We start from the raw sequence: 20,838 nt of genomic DNA, 5'->3' as shown, positions 1-20,838 counted from the left end.
AGGGGGGCCCTTTGCGCCTTCCACAAGAGGAATCCTACTGGTTGGCCACTCTGCAGGCTCACACTGGGCAAATGTTGAAACCTCCATGTGGGTCTTTCAGGAAAGTCACATATTACAAAGGGCGCACTCACGTCTCTTTACAGGCCGGATCGTGAGGAAATCCAATAATTCACAGCACATAATATGCAAGGCGTCGTGCACATACACTACTACATACCTCAGATACAGTACACCTTCGTGCGCGGTATCACAATTTGGAATGAGGAGCACGACTGGTCGCTGAGGAGGGAAAATGTAATTCTTTATATCAATGACTTTCTCCGCAACCAGGATAGTATCACTTTTGACATGCTGGCACAAACATCTGGACTCCCACCATCGCAACACTGGCGATATTGTCAACTCATACATAGCCTCTGCCATTTACAAGAGCCACCCCCATATGAACTGGAGTCTGACCCCACTATCACAATACATACTGACCAGGAAGAAGGACAATGGCATGGGACAATGGTGGGATCGTATAACAGTGCGGATGCACTTTGCTTGCACCCTACAGCGCATAACCTGCGTTGCTGGTGGGAGCGCAGGTTAGGCCTCTCCATGTCCGGAGCATGACTGGATTGAAGTCTAGGAAGATCACGACAGGTCACTCCGAGAATCCAGGCTGAAATAGTTATTCTAAGATCTTGCACCAATGGCACTGGAGCCCGGACAGATTCTCCAGGGCACACATGTAGGCATATTCCCAATGCTGGCAGTGCACTGTGCAGAATTGTGACATTGTGCACATTTTGTGAGACTGCCAGGCACTATCGCATTACTGGTGCTCAATGTGGGACCTGTTAAAGTGCAAATTAGTAGGGCCTCTGTTACATTAACAGGGAAACAGCCATGTCTTAAGTTTCTTCCTGAAGGAAAGTTCATTTTCCAGTGATCTGAGACTGGGTGGAAGATTGTTCCACAACTTCAGTACTACGTGTGCAAATGATCTTCCTCCCCATCTCATCCTGAGCCATTGGAAATCTGCCATATTCCCATCCTTTAATACAGGACTGTCAGATATGTATGTGATGGCTACTTATAAGCGTATTATATACCAATGTAATGATAAATAGCATATATTTGGTGAGGTATGGGGTGCGTTTTGGTTTAAGTAAAACAGATTACTTACTGGGAGGCGCCGGGGCGAGGGTCTGAGAAGGGCCTCAGCACCCAATGAGGGCTGTGTTCAGACTGGGTGGCCCATCCTGAAGAAAACCTTTACGACTTAGAGGTGGGATGGAGGACACCAGGTGGAGGGAAATAGGATGAGGTTATGCTCCCAACACATCCGGCAGGCAGAACCATACCCCTCAGATTTGTTGACAGTGGTTGCCTTTCCGGGAGACTCAGCATTGGGCGATACCATGTTGTAATTGATGGAAGGGTTGCTCCATGTTCCCTTTTATCCTTGTTACCTCACTCCCTCCTTTTTGCTCTGCCACATAAATTGGTCCCTACTTGCTGCTTATTAGAAAATCACCTTCCTAGTCCCTCTTCTTCCAGAGGGAAAGTAATGGTGAGAATATATGTTTTAACTTATGTAACAGCGTTGTGTTGGTACTACTACTATATACCTTTGACTGTCATACATGTACGCAGTTATGAAAACCTAATAAAGAATTGAAGCACGGTTAATGCGCAGCATGGGCATCAGCTCTATTGTAGACTGTTTGCCCACACGGCGGGTGAGGATGGAGATAGAGCACGGAAAGTGCAGGAAGATGGACCATGCAAGGAAATATAGGAAAGAAGGAAAGTAAAAGCAAAAACATCTGAAACAGTCAAAGGCTTCCGGAGAGGAGGGCCGGCACAAATGAATCTACAGCCCTACATGCCACAAACCGATGCTCACAGGGTAAGTAACATTTTCCGTTCGTGGCATGTGTAGTTGTGGATATACACGCTCTGCATAAAAGTAAAGCTGTTCTCCTGTAAGCAGTGGCTAGCCAGAGGATAAGTGTAGATAATACAGCCTGTCCCACCTGAGCTTGTTAGCATGCTAGCACATCCACAAAGCAGTGTCTGGTGAGTGTGTGTGTGTAGTGGACAAGGTAGCTGTTTTACAGATGTCGGCTAAGGGGACGCTGTCTTTTAAGGCCATGGAGGCTGCCTTCTTGTGTGTACAGTTCGAACCAGGTTGTGCAGGGAGACCGTTTAGCTTTAGCGTAGCATGTCTGGATGTACTTGACCAGCCATCAGTGCTATCCCTGCTTTTGAAATGGGGCTACCTTTGTGCGGTTAAGTGAGGATGAGAAACAGTTGGTAAGTTTTACGAATTGGTTTTGTCCTATCAATGTAATACATGAGGGTCCTCTTTACGTCAACTGTGTGAAGGGCTCTCTCTGTACTGAATCTGGATGAGGAAAGATTACTGGGAGCTGGTTGGTTTGATTGAGGTATAAAGGATACCACTTGGGTGGAACCTTGGCCTGGTTCCAAGAACTACCTTGTCAACATGAACCTTGAAAAAAGGCTCTTCTACAGTGAGCCTGGAGTTCGCTCACACGCCCAAAAGAGGTTATAGAACAGAGAAAAACTACTTTCTAAGACAGAAATTGTACAGCACAAGACTAAAGGGGATCAAAAGGGAGCCGCATGAGCTGAGGGACCATCACACTGAGATTCCAGGAAGTAGTGGCGATAACGTGGGGGGACAAACCTTTTAGGTCTTTCCATACAAGCTTTAATAATGGGCACTATGAAAAGCAAAGTGTGTTCCCTATTCTGTAGGTATGCTGCAACGGCAGCCAAATGTCAATGAATGGATGTGTAAGCTAGTCCTGAGTGTTGTAAATGAAAAAGGTAACAAATGATCTCTTGTACTGTTGTGTTCAATGGATCAATGTGTTTAGGCAGGCAGTAGTGAACCAACCTTTTCCACTTTGCCTCATAGTAGGCACAGGTAGTAGGGCGTCAAGCCTCCTTGAGGATGGATTTACATTCAGAAGGCACCTTGAGGTAGCCGAACTATAGGGCATCAGGAGCCAAATTGCAAGGTTGAGTTGCTTGTGGGGCCTCCCTGTGCTCTGATGCAGAGTGAGGAGATCAAGCCGATTTGGTATCTTCTTGTGAGGGACTACAGACAACTGGCGGAGAGTTGTCAACCTCGGTTGACTGGCTCAAGTGGGAGCCACCAGGAACAGGATGAGAGAGATTTGCATTAGCCTCCCAATCACATACGGAAGTAGAGGGAAAAGCGTAGGCAAATGTCCCTGACCAGTTCATCCATAGAGCATTGCCCTAGGCGTGGGTACCTGGAGGCAAAGCTTAGGCATTTTGTATTGGCAGTGGTGGCAAAAAAAACCTACGTTCTGGAACCCCAAACGGTGGAAGTACAGTAGCAGGACTTGGCGTGCAGTTCCCACTTGGGACTTTTTGCACCCTGCTGAGCAGGTCTGCAAAGTCATTGTCCACTCCCGGAAGGTGCTCCGCTAGTAGATAGACTGTGCTGGAGGGCCCAGCGCCAAATGCTCTGAGCCAGCTGTGAACAGTGGTGAGTGTGTTCCGCCCTGTTCTGTAGGCAGTACATGCGGTCAAGAAGACAGTGCGCATAAGGACTAGCTGGCTGCGGATAAAACAAAGGGAGGCTCTGAGATCTAGCTGGATGGAGAACAGTTCGAGTTGACAGATGGGGTGTCCAGAGGCCTTGGAGAATGAGGTCTTGCAAATGCGCCCTCCAGCTGGTGGGAGATGTGTCTATGATGATGGTCACTAGCAGAACTGGGTCCAGAAAAGGCAGTCACTAGAACAGGTTGCCGGTGTTCCACCACTGCAGAGAGCGATAATTAGGCCACAGATCAACACTAGATCGTCCCAGTGACCCTTCGCTTGTGACCATTGTACTGCAAGGCATTCCTGCAGGGGGCGCAAGTGGAGTCAGGCATGGGGGGGGCTAAGGCAACGCAGGAGGCCATCATGCAGAGAGACTCATGACTGTCCAGACTGTTACCTGGCGATATGGCTGAAAGAGAGGGAGCAACATGTGAAAGGCTTTAACCCCATGTGGGACTTGGGAATGCTCTCCCTACAACAGTGCTGAGTTCTGCCTCTAAAAAGGGTTGTATTTGAAGAGGCTGGAGGTGACACTTTGTGGTATGGATTTTGAACCATAGACCATGAAGCAGGTCTATGGTGGTCTGGGGCAAGCACTGGTGCTTGGTTGCGCTCTCGATCTGTCAGTCATTTATGTAAGGAAACGTGTGAACGCAGTCCCTACGAAGATATGCACCAACCACTGCATGGCACTTTGTAAAAACTCTGGGGGTGGTAGTTATCCCGAAAGGCAGTACTTTGAACTGAAAGTGATGTCCACTTACCACAAACCTTGGGTAGCGTTGGTGCTCAGGGTGGATGGGAATGTGGAAGTAGACGTTCTTCAGATCAAGGGAGGCCATGAAGGTACCTTGCTGCAACAGAGGGATGATTTACTGGAGCGTGACCAAGTGGAAATGTTTCAACAATATGTACTTGCGGAGGGCCCTGAGATAGAGTATGGGCATGAGAGACCCGCCCTTCTTGAGGATTGGAAAGTACTTTGCCATGCGGGTTTGGTGGCACAGGCTATATGAAAGTCGCTGCTTGGTTGGCACGGTTCCTGCACTGCATCTCCTCTATCTTTGGCATTAATTACCCTATAGGCACCCCTGAAATAACCACAGGAGGGTTGATACTGCAGCTGTTGCCTTTGGTAGGAGGTGGAAGTCTCTGGGGAAGTGTTTTTGCTCTGCCACGAAAGTGGTACCTGTGAAAGGAACAACATGGAGATCGGGTCAGAAGGGACCCATGGCTTTAGCTGTGTCTTCTTGACTTTTTTTTAGGATCTGATTAACTTTAGGCCCAAGATGTGTTCACCATCAAGACATGTTGATCAAATGCTTCTGGACTTCGGGTTTGAACCCGGAGACACGAAGTCAGGCATGGCGGAGGAAGAGGACATTGGTATTAATACACAGTGCAGTGGTATCAGCTACATCTAGAGCTCACTGAATGGTAGTGTTGGAAATAGACTGCCCTTCGGCAACTAATTCCTGTGCCTGCTGCATATACTGATCTGGAAGGTGCTGGATCAACTCTCCCATCTCATCTCACTGGGCCCTGTCATATCTGGAGAAGTAAACTAGGTTAGTCACAAACAAGACAGACACAAAAAAAGGGTAGGCATTAGCAAACAAATATATACTGCCTTCTCAGATTATCCATCATAGCATCACAGTGAATACTGTGCATAACTTCATAATGAATCTGCTGTCCTTCAATCGATGCATACAATGAATAGTGATCATCCAATAATAACAATATTAGGACTCTTCTTACTGCTATGAATACTTCCTACGGCAACAGAATATGCTACTTTGCTTTGAAGACATTATGGTGATAACTGGCCTGCCAGATGTGGTGATCTCAAATGATATCAATTTCTGCATCACTGGATCGATCTTGAAAAGCAGGTAGCAAATGCACCGGCTACCATCCTCAAAAGGACGGCCTCACTGAACGACTGCCATGCTGTTTTCTGGGGCAAAATAATGTATATTAATGAACTTCTATGCCTGAAACTTCAATCTATGAATGCTGGTAATGTAATTTCCTACCACGGTTTTTTAAAATCTAGCCAGCATTTGCTGGTGTCACAAAGGTCCACTGTTGGCCATTTAAAAAAGTATATTTTAGACAGCTCACAACACAACCAAAAAAAGCACACAGAAAGCATGCAGTTGGGTGTGCCCATGTACGTAAAAGCACTCTCCACAAAGATACACCATGCACCATCTTGCAACACGACCTATTTAGTAAGAACTAACACACATTAATCACAGATCATATATGCCTTTAATTGGTCATCATGGCACCCAAAGGGCACTTGCTACCAGAAACTGCATTACAAACACGCACAAATCAAATCCGAGATGAGGGAGGAGAAAAATTGGCAAAGAATCTGCAAATCCTTGATCGAGATGATCAGAGACTTCCATCATGAGCTGTCCTTATCAGACAGTGGAGCAAGCAATGGAACCAGTGTACTAAAGGAGTCTGGTGGAGGCAGGTGGCTGGCTAGTCAGTATGGCCTTCAGCTCATGGGTATATATAGCACAACCTCTCTCTAGGCATTTAGGACTGGGTCATACCGGAAGAGGTTATCTATCATGTACTTCTTGACTCTTCAATAAACAAAATACCCACTCCTGTGGATCACCTCCTCACTGTACAAGCAATGGATGATTCTTTAGAGTGCTAACTTGGATGGAATCACAGATAAAGCGTGAACAATATGGCTGTTCCCAAAGCAGGGCACATTATGAATTGAGGAGAGCTGCTTCAAACAGCTTTGTGGCACAGTCTGCACTGGGTAAAGAAAGGAATATTATCTTTAAAAAATGGGAAAATGAAGAGTAGGTACACAGACACAGAGCAAGTTAGTGCTCACTGACTGGCAAATCCACAGTTTGTAAGTAATGAAGTAAGTAATCAGTTTCTGAACCATCTGCTGAGTGGAAGGGCACCCAGGGGTTGGAACTATAAGATCCAGGGCTTGGACTAAATATTTAAGGTCATATAAATGGCCATTTTAAAGTATGTTTTTTTTTTTTTTTTTTTTTAAATCAAAGCAGGTGAACGTGGAAACCATGAGCAAGCGGAAGAGTGAAGAATGGATCCAATTAGAAAGGTATCAAGAAGAACCGTTCCATGTTCATTGATCCTGGTTCGGTTACTCACATAGCATTAATGGTAGTTACATTTTTACTGCGGCAAACAATACATACAAATAATATAACATGCTTAAGGAAAAAGACCATTATAGATGAACTTATAGAATATGCAGATTTAGCAAGTTAAAAACTAAACAGATTGAGAAAAAAACAACAAAGAAAAACAAAGTATTTTTTGTGCAATGGCTGAAATCTCAATGACTATTTATGAAGGCTTTAATCTGTAATGTATCAACATGCGCCATCTCCCATATGCTTGTTGGTAAAAGGCCAAAGAATTATTAAACCCTACCCGCTGCTGGTAGAATCGTTTGCCATGATAGATGGTTCCTTGTGGTGTCTCCACTGTAACTGGCTGGAAAAGAAGAAAACTGTCAGAATAAAGAGAATGCTTAGATCAGTTAAAAATGCTACGTATGCAATGAAAAGACACCATCTCCATCACACACGCACAAAGTGGCCGATCACACATTCCGATTGATGTTTCGAGAAGCATTGCAAATTGGATCTCTGATCACAAATGCACATAAGCTGCAAAAGCTCTTGTGCCTCAATGCTGTACCCTGCCTGAAGCCAGTAGGGGCCATGGGGCAAGCAGGGGTTACTCGGCCTGAACACAGGTTGATGGGAGCTTTTTACCCCCAGGGGCTTACCCCCTTATGGCACAAGAAACTGGGCACAAAAAATGCCCTTTGTGCACTTGACTGTTGTAGTGAGATCGAGTATTCAAAGGCTTCTCAGGGAGGTAGTGTTGGTGGCCAAGACTCCGAACTCAACAGTCATACAACAGAGACAATTCAATGCTGCCCAGCCCAGTGCTTTTCTCAAAATTACCAAATCTGCTCTAGCCTGGCTCAAATTATTAATTGAGGACAGACTGTTTTAGATCTTTGACTGTGGTTGCACCTCAGACACTCTCCCTTTCAATGTAGCGTACCACAGGGCTCCTTACTTAGCCCTACACTGTTTCATTTATACAGGGAGCCACTAGCTGATATCGTCCACTCACTTGGGATAACAACAGTTTTGTACACGGACGATACGCAATTGATCCTCTCTCAGAATCACATCCCCCTTTCAGCTTTCCTGGGCCCTTGCCTAGAGAAAGTGGCTACCTGTATGAACAAGTCGTGCTTGGAATTAAATAGTAATAAAACCGAACTCTTGATCCTTGGCAATAACCCCTAACACTTCAATAGATCTGGGCAGGCCAAACTAGCTCGGCCCGCCACCGCCCCCCACAGGCAAAAACTGCCATAAAGAGGCTGAGAGTTTGTTTGGATGACTCCCTTAATGGCTTAAAGCCTGCGGCTAATGTTTTGGCATTCAGAGGATGCTTAGAAAAACTATTCAGTTGCTCCTGCCTCTCTCCAAGAGACTTGTAGTCCAGGCCCTTATACTTGCTCGTCTGGACTACAAAAACTCTATCTGGGTGCTCGAAAAAAGACATTACACAAACTGCAGATGAGGCATAACTCAGCCGCCCAAATTTTGCATAATGTCCCTAGACAGCACTCCGCCCGTCAAAGTCTCAAAGCTCTTCATTGGATCCCAGTGCCAGAGCGGATTAAATTCAAATCTCTGCATTAGCCACAGGGCCCTCTTGGGAGGAGGGCAGCTGATCTCCCCCTGTCTTCCGGGACGTACCTGGTGTTACTCTAATGCCTTTCTGGCCAAGATCCATTTGATCAAAAGATCTCGATGGAGAGGTTTATCTTTTTGCTACAACGTAGCTACATTTTGGAATACCCTTCCCACCTCCTTGAGATTGACCACAAATGAACTATGGCTGTGTAAGTCACTCAGAGTGATTACTCCAGAACAGCCCCTCTGATTCTCTGTACAGCTGCCTCTGCACTAGCACTGCTGGCATGTCTAGGGGTAGCTGTGCGCTATACAAGTGCTAATAGAATAGAACTAGTCCACTAACTCTTTGAAGAGAAAGAGGACGGGTAAACTGAAGAAAGGCCCTTTCCAGTAATAGGCAGGAAGAAATGTCTGAAATGAGTACTGAGTGAACTATACATTCTCCACAGGAGGGAAAGAAAGATCATATGAACGGAGGCTTTCAAATGGATACTAAGGAAAGATGTGGCTCTTCCTGGACATTGGGGAGGGTGGGGGGCACCTCAGACTCAATAACATTAGCTGGAATGTTAGTAAGACAGGATTGTATGGATTGTGGGATGCAGAAATGACCAGCTCAAACTAATGCAAAAGAAACCTTGACTGGAGACGGAAGAGATAATTAAAAGGCACATAATGAAATCAAAAGGAAAGAGGATTAAAAACCCACATGGCGATGGGGGATTGGGTTTTTGGAGGCTTATATCCTTAGCAGGTAGAAAAGGGGGTATCCCAGTATGGACGTTGGAAAATACTAGAGTTCTTTGAAATACCATGCTCGGGGCACGTATTCCAAAGATCAGATTGACACATTCAGGAGGGTGGGTAGTTTTACTGAGAAGAAAGAAGGATGCCCTTTGTATGGGGAATGGAAGGGGTGTATTTTCTAATGCTCTTAAATTTTAATGCTGAAAAAGATGGCATTGTAGGAAGTGCTGTAAAAAGCGACTCCCAATAAGTTTTCTAGGAAGAAAGAGTGCCCTATAAATACAGAAGAATGAATGAGTGCAAGAAAGGAAGGAGGAGTTTAATGTAGGGGAAGCTTATGCGCGGCAGTAACAAAGCCGGGGTTCTCAACAGAGTGGAACGAAAGAAGGGATCCTGAGGCCAGTCTCTCTATTAGGAGATATGTGAGGCCTAGTATGGAAAGTGTCCTGAAGGAGAGGCGTCTCTGAAAAGTCCCTCTGGTGGGAGGAAATGAAGAATATTGTGTAACAAAAACTTTGAATTTAATCGGAGAAGCAAGAGAGCCCTGAATGAATAATGGATTGAAACTTACCTTTAGCGGAAGGAATGAGAGGGCATGTTCAATCAGCAGTCTCATTAATCGCTTGGAGTAAAATATAAACTCGTCTCTATTTGTCTCTCGATTCCTAAAAGCAAGACAAACAAGAAATGAATACAGGTGCGCAGCTGAATGATTTTCAATGAGAAAGACCAGGAAACAAGCCTTGGACAGAGGAAAGGGGCAAGGTTAACATTATAAACAAAAGAGAACAACCCGAACACAGCATATTGCATTACTAAGAAGTGTATTTCTTGTTGAAGTGAAGAGTAAGGAAGATAGTTGAGAAATTGAGATGTCTGAGGGTTTACACACACACACACACACACACACACACACACACACACACACAAAATGGAAGGTGATGCTAGTGCATAATTCACTCCTCCCTTGCAGAAGCAAAAGTGAACAGTGTTAGGGAGCAACAGGGAGAGAGGAATTGTAATTTCCTTACCTAATAATTGTATGCATGCCGCGGACCTGTGGGGTGCACTCGAGAACACTTAGTGTCTTAGGCAAAGGTTGGCCCTGGTGGGCAGATGCCAAAGCAGCTCTGAAAGTAAAGAAATTGTGTTTGCATCACCGGAAATGCAAGCAAGCGATGAGGAAGGAACACAACACTCAAAAACATGCAGTCAAGTACTTAGAAATCGTGTACATGATTCGCAGCTAACTAGCATGAGCTCACGCCAAACACTTTTACACGCAGGAACAGAAACACAATAGTTCATTACAAAACTATGCATCTACTGAACCAAACAGAAATCGACAAACCGCCAAACGGACAGCACTTATCTGGAAACACATATGGTCAAGCAAATCACACAAAATTGGTCATGTGCATGCTTCAGCAAGTCCAGATTTAATTAGCACATTTCAGTTACAAGGCTCAGTACCACACACCAGGGCGCGTTTTGCAGCCGTCATAAAAGAAAAATTCCACATTTTGTTTATTTCTTGGTGTGCTTAATAAATGCATCTCGATCGCAAGCAATGTTCTGAGACGCGTTCCAACCTGTCCAACTCCTCTCCATCGCCAAAAATAAAACTACTTGGACCCAGGTCTGCTCTGCAACTATCAAGTGTCCTCTCACCTCTCCTGGCTAATGAAAGCCACGGAGATGTGGAGCAGCTCAAGTGAACAAGATCTCTACCAGGGAACAGTGGATTTCAGACTATCAATCCAGCCTCAGTCTAAGATGCAGACTTGCAATAGCCACTTTTGGACGAATCCGGTCACTAACTAGATGATACAGAATCCAGTTATCTCATTCTTCTTGATCGGTCAGTGGCTTTTGCCACAAATCTTCACCCTGGGAAACATGTATGGGCATTTGTGGCAAGGTCCTGAGCTGGTTCTCCTCCTTTAAGCCATCAACTGCTGAAGATGGAACACTTCTTTTTAAGAAAATCTGCTATTATATGTGATGCTCCTCAGATTCGATCCTAGGCCCATCTCCGTTTAATTTGTACATGAAGTTGCTAAGCTTAGAAAATACCGGAGTCTCCATTCTTCAGCATGTGGATGATCTGCATGTGTAAGAACTTCACCCGTCAGGAACATCCTTCCCCTCAAACTTGTCCATGTATATCACGCACCTGAATCTAGGAGAATGTCTTGGTGCTCAATTAAAAAAAAAAAAAAAAAAGGAAAATCACCTGCTCTCATCCAAAACTGAAACAAATTTGAGCCCTACAAATTTGAGCCCTCTCTCCTGAATATTCTGAAAATGGAACAATCTGCTATCACTGTTGCCCTTGGTAACATCACTGGGATTTCAGACTCCACTCCCACTTCATCTGAGGTCAACGAAGTCGCTAAATCTGCTAACCTCTTCCTACACTCAAGTCCCCAACTTCCCAGACCCATTCGAAAACTGATTTACAAGCCAACCTCGCGTCACCTCCGGGCTCGAAAGTGAAGCTGCTATGAATATGCTATTTTAGCAGGTGCCTGACAAGCATGACTCTTCGCTCAACACAGACCTTTTTTAACAAAGCACCTCACTAGCTCAGGCAGACTAATGGCACTTAGAAGACTTAAAAGTTGATGATTCCTCATTTCAAAACTTCATGCACAGAAACAATCCTTCTCTGGCGATGTGAACCCAGCTAGGAACTAGTTAGTCTGTGGTATTTTAATTTAACATGCTCTTCTCATGTTCAGGAAGTAGTTTAGGAACAGGTGGAATGGGCGACTTATTTACCAAGATCAATGCCCCCTTACTCAATCTGTACTCTGTGCTCAATTACCTAGCCACTATATTTATACTTGCTAAGATCTGTTCTTAAATTGTTACCATTAACTTGCTTCTTTGCTCATTTCTATTCTTTTCAGTTGCATATACTTACGAGTTCTACATAAAGTGTGCGAATCCTTTCTGAGGTGCAGGCACGACAAGCAACAGTAACCAAAGATTCACCTTCCTGTAAACCCATCAAGCACCGACAATGGTCCCAGAGAGAAGGAGAACATAAATATTAGCTTCTGCGGCTACATCACTGCTTGTGTACTTGTGTCACTATAGGAGACAAACTGCTAAATGTTTTGGGAATAAGACCAATGCAGTGTAAAAAAGGATCAGTCTGGCACAAACTGTTGGGTTACATCCACTCTACAAGAGACAGAACAAGCTTAGACTACCTTAGTCTCATTTACTTCCTCAGTGAGGTGTAGCAGGACTTCAGGGTGCACTCATTACAACAACTTACCACATGTGGATATGCATGAGCAAACCACAGTAAAAGGGCTAGGAGACAAATATGGCAGTAACTATAAAAATACTACGGCAGCAGGAAAAGGAATTCTAATGAAAGACTTGTGAGGAAGCTATTTTGAATGCTGTAAAACTATCACAAACATTCAGTGGGATCATAGCTACAGCTCAAACTTGCACAAAAAGGATGCTGCAGTACACCAGCTCGGCTGGAGAGAAATTAAGGTAACAGCCGAAATGTGACATTGCTTCATTGGGTATCCACGCCAATGTCCAAGGAGCAACCATGGAAGAAAGTGTAGAGCTCTGGACGTCTGTATAAATGTCCAGACATCAAGGTCCGTTTACACGCAGATGGATTGGCGAACTTTTACTAAAATCCTGATGTCTAACCTTGAACATTATTTTAGGTACTTGATCATGACAGTGCACATCTACAGAGAATATTTTCTTTGCAGCAGGAACATCTTGAGCTGTACAGAGTTTACTATGGTGTGTGAGCTCCGGCGGAGACCATTTTACTGAACAGAGAGAGGCATGACTAGTCACGGTTTGCTCCATGCACTCTCACGCCCCTGCTAGAGAGCTTGCCTGGTAGACTTCCAGTGTTCAACTAAACGCTCTGACCTTGTGCTATATCTGAATACTGACCTCAAGACCTCATACCTCAATAGGGCATTATGCTCAAATTCATTTTAATACCAGATTCAAGCTGGGTTTTGTGGTAGCTGCTTTGCTTTTCCTGCCAAAGACTAAAATTCCTAGAATTCCCTGCTCACTGCTTCATCTCCATTCTTACAAGGCAAGGGTAGGTGGAGGAATCCGCACCACTGGGGCTGACAAGTGCACACCTGATGCCTGCGATCATTAGGAAGCTCGTTTAAAGCCCATCTTTGCTTCAGTGCTTCATTGGTCATGTAGCAGTGCTACAGTGGGATCCTGGGTTTCCAGAGATTCTTGTACCCTAAACCTATTTTGTACTGCGTCCCCGTTTGCAACGCTAGGCCTGGCTGCAGTGTTTTCCCTGATTCTTCTGATGGTGCTATTAAGTGCTTCCTGATTACTTATACTTCTGTTGTTTCTTTTTTTGCAGTTTGTACATTCCTTTCTCTCCTTCCTTATTTCCCAGTATTCTGCCTTCCTATCCCTGCTGCATTAGTCCTCAGTTTCCTACAGTGATTTGTTTGCTTGGTTACTGTCAAGTGATCCTTTTGTTTTCACTTCTTTCTCACTAAATACTTGTCTATTGTGGCTTTGTATTTAGTTCTATAAAAATAATCACTTGAGGATGCAAGGACAGAGAATTCTCTGTAGGAAGCTAACCTGCACAACACAAAAGTATCCCAGACTTATGCTCCATAGAGCTCGTGTCGAGTGTTGAAAGAAGACATGGTCAAACTCACACTTTTGTGTAAAAAGCATACAAAAAGTGACACTACATACCAAGTCTCTAATGCCTCGTTTTCGGATACCTTTGTGCGGATCATGTGTTTTTAGTTCTCCACACTTGCGGTTACTGCTTTGCTTATTTTTGTATGATTGCCAGGGGTCATGGGCAGACCTGACGACAAAGGTAGTGTTTCTGGTAGACTTAATATTGTCTATGTTACTTTTAATTACATCATCAATGTTAGACTGGCAGACCCTGCCGTTGCATGTATACCAATTAAGTGGATATTTGCAGTGAACATCTGACAATAATTGTGAGAAGCGCAAGCAGCATCTGTCTTAGCCTTGGAACTCTACACCACACTCCTCCCCCATGATGCTACTATATGTATGTCTTGTATGTCCTGGATATTATTCTGAACTGCCTCTTGGGTGTCTTTTCTGAGTTTAAACTTAACTGTGTGAAGAGCTTCCCCAATTGATCCCTTTTCTCACCTGACTTACTATCTGATCTTTGGCTGCTTGTTTACCAATATTTTCCAAAACCAGAATAGAAAGCGAATCTTCAAGTTTAACTTGGGACTCAACTACATCTCCTCCGTAGGAGATGAACCCATCACATAGCCTACCTTTCAGCGTCTGTTGATGGCTGTAGACACTGCGATAGCCTGCATAGCTTACATATAACATGATCTATTGAAGTTTCATTCACAAGCCTTTTATAGGACAGCAACATCAACAGTAACTTGATGTCACCCTTCGACTCGGAGATCCACCTGCCGTTCCTAGGCTTTCTGGACTAACTTGAAGATCGAGCGTCCCATCAGAAAGACGAAGAAGCTAAAAGCACAATGAATTTTCAAACTGTAGCCTGAAAATAGCTGCACTCCATAGATTCTTTGCCATCTAGAGATTTGAGTACAGACAGAGGAGCAATGCTGGTGGTGAATCTACTAAACTTCAACACCGCTCTACTCAGTGAAACGAAAACCTTCCGATTGGTTCTCTTGAAAAGGTCCCATTGAATAAAATGTTCTTGTATCAGATTAGGCAAGTTAGGCGGTGGCTCTTTCAAGGTGTTGCCTTCCTTCATGCTTAGTTGGGCTTTTATAGAATGTCTAAAAATAAAAAGCATACTCATAGATGTCAGCTTCCAGATATCCTGCGCCTCGACTTCAATGGTACTCCGTGCTGAGTGCACTGATGGGCATAAGAATCTCACTCAAGGCTCTGCCTAAAGGAAATCCAGGTGGGACCGAGAAGAACTGAAACAATGCAAACGCAACTTTGATGATAACAAAAGGTTCGGTACAGCCAGTTTCACTGAACGCCTGTCAGCCATATGCCAATTTCCACTAACCATATCTGTAGTTGTGCATTCAGATTTCCAAATAGTCTGGACAGAGAAAGCACAGGATGACCGCATCAGTATAAGTTAATTCATGATTCTGGAACTCTCAGTTCTTGGTCTCAATGCTTCTGAACACCTGCCTGGCAGACTCCTCGATAAGCAAATGCTACTACATGGCTTGCTGGAAATAACTTGTTAAATCTGGTGTGGCAGTTTGTGGGGCCAAGCAAGCTTTTTCGGTGCTGCCTGCAACACAGGCAATTACCGACCAGTTGTGAAGGAGGGAGAGTAAGGACAGAAGGTAGCAAAATAATCATTAATTTTCCCCATTTACTGTAGTTCCAATATGGGTTTTTCAACTCTTTATATGTTCCTCTTACTGAAATTGTGATTTGTTTTGGTAATGGAGAAGAACAAAATGAAGGACAAACAAGAAGGGAGGCTAAAGTAAGGACAGAGGTATTGAATTAAGAGTTGAGAATGGGGAAGGATGGACTAGGGCACAAAAGGAAGACCGATTGCTTTAGAACTCACCAATAATGATGCCCTAAGTCCTCAAATCTCTCTCTACTCAAGAGTCAGAGGGCATCTCAACAGGAATCCTCAGGAAGTGGCAAACCAAACTTATCTGGTTACCCTTTCGAAATTCTCATGTGATTCCTCTCCACATAGCAGGTTCTCCGATGGCAAAAATCAGGAGATGCTCAACTGCTAGAAATACCATGCTGAGGGCAGTGATGGACAGAAACCGACCGGATCAGCCGGTTCTACAATCTGGAGTGACCAGGCAGCACTGGGTGAGCATTTACAAACACAGAATGAAGGAGATAGCCACCCCATAGATTTAGCTATTCCAGGGCAGCAATACAGGAGAGAGGAAATGCTTATGGAGTGGGGCAATGTTTCAAAGCAGACACTACACAGACTGGTAGATATTGTCCTATCACTAACCCTGCAGAAGAACTATGGTGTCTTTCAATTGTTAAAGTCTCCAGTGTCCTGAGAGACCACAGGACACCACAAGAAGGGATGCTGGCACAGTGACCATCTGCAGTAGTACATAAAAAGTTTGATTGTTATTCTGGGGATGTGGAACTATGCAGACACAAAGCTGCCCTGAGCGAAATGGCGACTTGCCAGCAATTCAGGGCACAACTTCCTCACTGCCAAAGGTATAAGTGCCACAGAGGCCATGGCGTTCCAACGTGAAGACAAAGGTGGCTCAAATCCAATCCGGCCCACTCCAGACATGCACTGTGAAAGGCCAACTGCACTGCACCTTAACACAGGGACGTGCTTCCCATCACCATATGAAATTCCCCACAATCAACCGAGCAGCATTGTAAAACAAAACCTTAAAACATTCAAAGTTACGTGAACTTTAAACTGCTATTAGATGTTAATTCACACATGAAAAAATTATTGCAAACAAAAACCTGCAGGACTTAGGAGAGGGGGAGCCAAGCAGAAAGCAGGTTAGACAGATAGCCGCATAGTAAGAGCAGTGTAAGGGTCAGGAGCAGAAAAGCAAAAAAATTGTACACAAATTTGTCCTCACATATCCCAGCGCAGTTTCCTCTGTCGGAGTTGAGATTTTGGGGGTTTTATAAATTTTATTTTATTTTCCAACGCAGAGACAAGTCACATAAGAGGAACCAAAGAGCATAAAAAAAGAGAAAACATTCTGCATTAGACAGCACAGAGAAGGCGGGGAGGAGAAGGACGTTGGAAATAGGAAGCGGAGCAACTGCATCATAGTACAATTTTTTAATTGTCATTCCATCATTCCAGTTAAGGTTCAAATTTAGCTCTCAACTCCCCTGGGTAAGCAATGTAATGACCCAGTCCACTACCCTATAAAGTTAGCCAAATAATATGTTTTTTCCTAACAAATATATATATATTATATAAGATGTATAGATTATATATTGTTTTCTTTGTACATTGGCAGTTTCTCCGCTGGTTCTCGTCAGGTGATACAAGGATTCAGATGAAATCTGAAAACTTCCCAAATGAGGGGGCGAGAAGCTGTGCGATCTTGGTTACTTACCAAAAAGGAGTAGGAGGCATTTGTACATGGCAGGAAAGTTACCAAACAGAAATGGAATGGCCCGCTTATCCTGCTGGGCAAGTACAAGTCACCTTTATTTGATCAGCACAGGTACATCAACCCCCTTCATCAGTCCAAGCACAGAATCACGAGAGAGATAGCGCAAAGATCGCACAGAGAACACCGGCTTACACATCATGCCTACACCTACTCAACAATGGTGCCCTTCAGAAGTATGGCTCGGGCTATTTACGACCATGAGGACTGATCCCATCCCTAACACAACATCCCACTCGTTCTAGAAAGAGGTTCAGCTCCAATGTAAATTGTAGCTCTTCCCAAGTAAAAAGGAAAAGTAGGCAATCTAGCACATTCAGCTCCTTTCAGTGAATGATCCCTTCTCAACTTGTTACCCTGGTGTTTGGACTACAGATTGTGCACTTTGTTCATCTCATCCCCAATTACCAAAGCTAAACAGAAACATGATCTCACTGCCCAGTAAATCTTGCCATGAGCTTTTAAACGTAGCTGAAAGGGCCCTCTGTACTTTGGCTCACTACACGTGGTGTACTTCAATACCACAGAACTGCCATCTTCTCTTCTACCTCACTAATGGGGTAGCGGTCATGATGCCTGTGGTTGTCAGCCGCACTTCATCTCCTGCCCTACACCCAAATCCTACAGCCATTCTTCTTACTCCAACCCTCCAGCAGCAACTTTACTCTGTGCAGATCTTTTTGCCTCTTACCTCTTTCAAGGGAAAAGCAGAGGAGAAAAATGAGATGAAATTTACAGGTTCTCTGCTGGCATCCTACCTCACTGTGATTTCACGCTGAGATGACAACAAGGGTCAGTCAGGGTTAGAGATCATGGCATGGCATTCCATTACAACACACATGGGAAGCAGGTGAACAAACGGTGGGGAAGGTGGGGGAAGAGAGAAATAAAACAAGATCACTCAATGGCCAAGCCAGTCAGAAAACAAGCCAGTGCAAAAACAGGTCACAGCAGATTACAAGGCATGAATACAGCAGTCATTGATCATGTACTTGCATTGCTCATCCTAGGGTCATGCATTTCACCATCAAGTGGGGGTCCATGGCACTTTGCTTTCTCCAGACAAGTCAGTTCACAGACCACCACATCACGTGCATTGAGCATGCAAGCATCTAGCTTCTGGAAGAGAGATTTCATGCTGGTGTGTCTTAATTCCCAATAAAAAGGGCAGTCCGGTATCCAATGACCGCAGACCAGAGCTCTTCTTGAAGAATCCCCATTCAGGCTCTCACTTCATTAACCTTCTGTGAAAAACCATGCCTGAAGCAGGATACTTGGCAATGCCCTTGTTCCACCCCCTGCAATATCATGCTAAGCTGTAGGCAAATATTAGCCTTTTTTCATGCACAAACATTTAACTGGATGAGGCGGAATACCCAAGCATCAGAAAAATGTTTGGAGAAAAAAACCTCTAGCCAGCGATTCACAATTCATGAGTGTTTTTCTGCCAAGGGAATCCTGGGCTCTGCTCCAGGCTTTAACATTTAGATGTCGAGAGGAGCTCATTTGCAAATGATATTGATAGGGCAGGTCTCAGATCCTATATGGAAGGAGAGCATAGATTAAGGTTCTGGTGTGAAGTGAACAAATGAAGGCGGCATTTAACAAGCCTTATGATGGAAGGCTGCCGACAGCTACTCTGAAGGAACCTCCATGCTATCCACTTCAGCTAAGACACCAAGAACCATTTGACCTGGAGGCTGCCTAATAAACAGGGAGGAAGGAGAATATGGATGTGTGAGCAGTAATACCTTTGTTAGTAACAAAGGGTCAGCCCCCAAGCCATCTATTATGGGAGAATAAACGTGTTGCATCTTCCCAAACTCTATGAAACCTAACGGCACCCAGCCAATCCTCTAATTTGAAAGTATGCCCCACAATCACTGTATGCTTGTAGACTCTTAAGAGTAACTTCTGTTCAACATCTTTGTTCATTAGCATAATTGTCACTAGATGTGGTAATTAGCAAGGAGCAAATACAAAAACCTCTGAAATTGCCCAGGTGTGGGTCAACTGTAGAGTGGAGAGAACTTCATATTGCTCCTCATTTAGAATTTTGTTCCCGAGATGTTAAAGCGATGTTCTGATCTAAGACCACTACAGTAAAACAATATATTAGAAGAAGACAGAAACAGCTGCTCTATCTATCATCTGACAAAAGCAGTCCTCTTTTCTGTCCTGTTCTGGGAAAGCCTTGTATTCAGGACTATGAAGTTCACAGAATCTCAGCAAGAAGCAGAATATGGCAATGCAAATGCGATGTCCAGAGAAGCAGTGACAACTCAAGCGCCTCGGCTATGAACCTCCTGGTTTTTTTTCCAGATGGCCTGATGTGATTGGATGCGACTCACAATGTTTTCACTAGAGACTCATGGGTTTTGCAGTCCTAAGTGGCTGCTGGGTTCAATAAATGAAGTGAGACATTCATAGACCTCGCCTTCATACCCTTAATAGATCGGAAACTAATGCTTCATGTTAGCTAGGGACGTTTTCATTTACACTGATCATGCACATGGTGCTACCTTGGAGACAGGATAAAGAGCAATCTTCAATTAGAAGCTGCATCGACTGACCACTGAATTAAAGCGAACTACAATGTTATGCCCACATTACATACAGCCAAAACTGCCACGACTCTGGGTAGAAAACATGCAGGAGACAGGAAGAAACAGACTGACCTTTAGTTCCCTTGCTGATTTACATTGATATACAGGAAAGGAATTGGAGGGTGTAGAGGACTGGGCAGTGGAGGATAGGAAGGGAAGACGAGAGACCTGACAAGTTGGGAATCCGGGGAGGGGGGCTCTCTTTTATACCATAGACCACAGTACCAAGGGTATTTAAACCCTTCAGCCCGATAACAAGATGCCTGGCAACGACTTGCGTAGTTGTATGGTTTCTCCACTTGCCAATTACTTTGCCACCCAGTTAAGTTACCAATTTTTGTTTGTTTTTCTTGCTTCGGTTCCCTTGGTTCATTTAGTTAGAGTGTCAGTGCTAATCTCTCTATTTTTGTCTCTGTGTACACTGCTGTTGACATCAGTTTCTACCTTACCACTCCAAGGCATTCTAGGGCTCTCCGCCAGTTCCCGGTTGGTGAGAGGGTTCATTAATGCATCATCAACTCTTGAGTATGGTAAGTGGTTGAAAAAGTCTTTTACTTAACTATGTGGTAATTCACTAACATTGCTATTTAACTTTATACGTGTGCGAGTGTGCGCGCACAACCTCTGACTAATGGCCCTGTATACAGTAGCAGCTGCTCCTGGGCAGGGAGTTGGGAGTGGGTGTGTTGGGAGTGGGTGTGTTGGGAGGGGGTGTGGGGGGAGGGGGTGTGGGGGGAGGGGGTGTGGAGGAGGGGTGAGGGCACTGGGTCCTCTTCATATTCTTCCTGGAATCTGCAAGAGGAAGCACCCGGGCTCCCCTAAGCCAATTAAAATAATGCAATGCAGCGTTATGATTGATCTGAGCGCCGTGGTTTGGCGCTCAGCCAGGTACTGGAAGCCTGGGCATGTTGTCCACCCAGGCTGTCATGAAGTTTGGGTGGAGAACATGCTAAGTGGACATGACTGTTTGGCCGTCCCAAGACGGTAGCCAAACTGTCATGTGCA

At 44.5% G+C, this 20,838-nt stretch overlaps 1 protein-coding gene across 3 annotated transcripts in view; it reads right to left on the bottom strand.

Annotated features, from left to right (window-relative positions):
* The window catches only part of LOC146822157 (uridine-cytidine kinase-like 1), a 280,047-nt gene that overhangs the window by 72,906 nt on the left and 186,303 nt on the right, over window positions 1–20,838 (bottom strand). For 2 of the 3 annotated variants that reach the window (XM_085613281.1, XM_085613284.1), the window contains exons 8-11: window positions 16,679–16,698; window positions 10,118–10,216; window positions 9,658–9,751; window positions 7,045–7,107 (exon numbers count right to left, since the gene is read on the bottom strand). In XM_085613281.1, the coding sequence (XP_085469407.1) occupies window positions 7,045–7,107; window positions 9,658–9,751; window positions 10,118–10,216; window positions 16,679–16,698 (276 nt within the window). Of the gene's footprint in view, window positions 1–7,044; window positions 7,108–9,657; window positions 9,752–10,117; window positions 10,217–16,678; window positions 16,699–17,985; window positions 18,003–20,838 lie in introns of all 3 variants that reach the window. The other variant, XM_085613282.1, reaches the window with a different exon arrangement.

The sequence above is a fragment of the Triturus cristatus genome, chromosome 6, assembly GCF_964204655.1.
Source record: "Triturus cristatus chromosome 6, aTriCri1.1, whole genome shotgun sequence".
NCBI lineage: Eukaryota > Metazoa > Chordata > Amphibia > Caudata > Salamandridae > Triturus > Triturus cristatus.
Note: the sequence above shows the minus strand (reverse complement) of the source record. Positions and strands in the feature narration are given on the sequence as shown.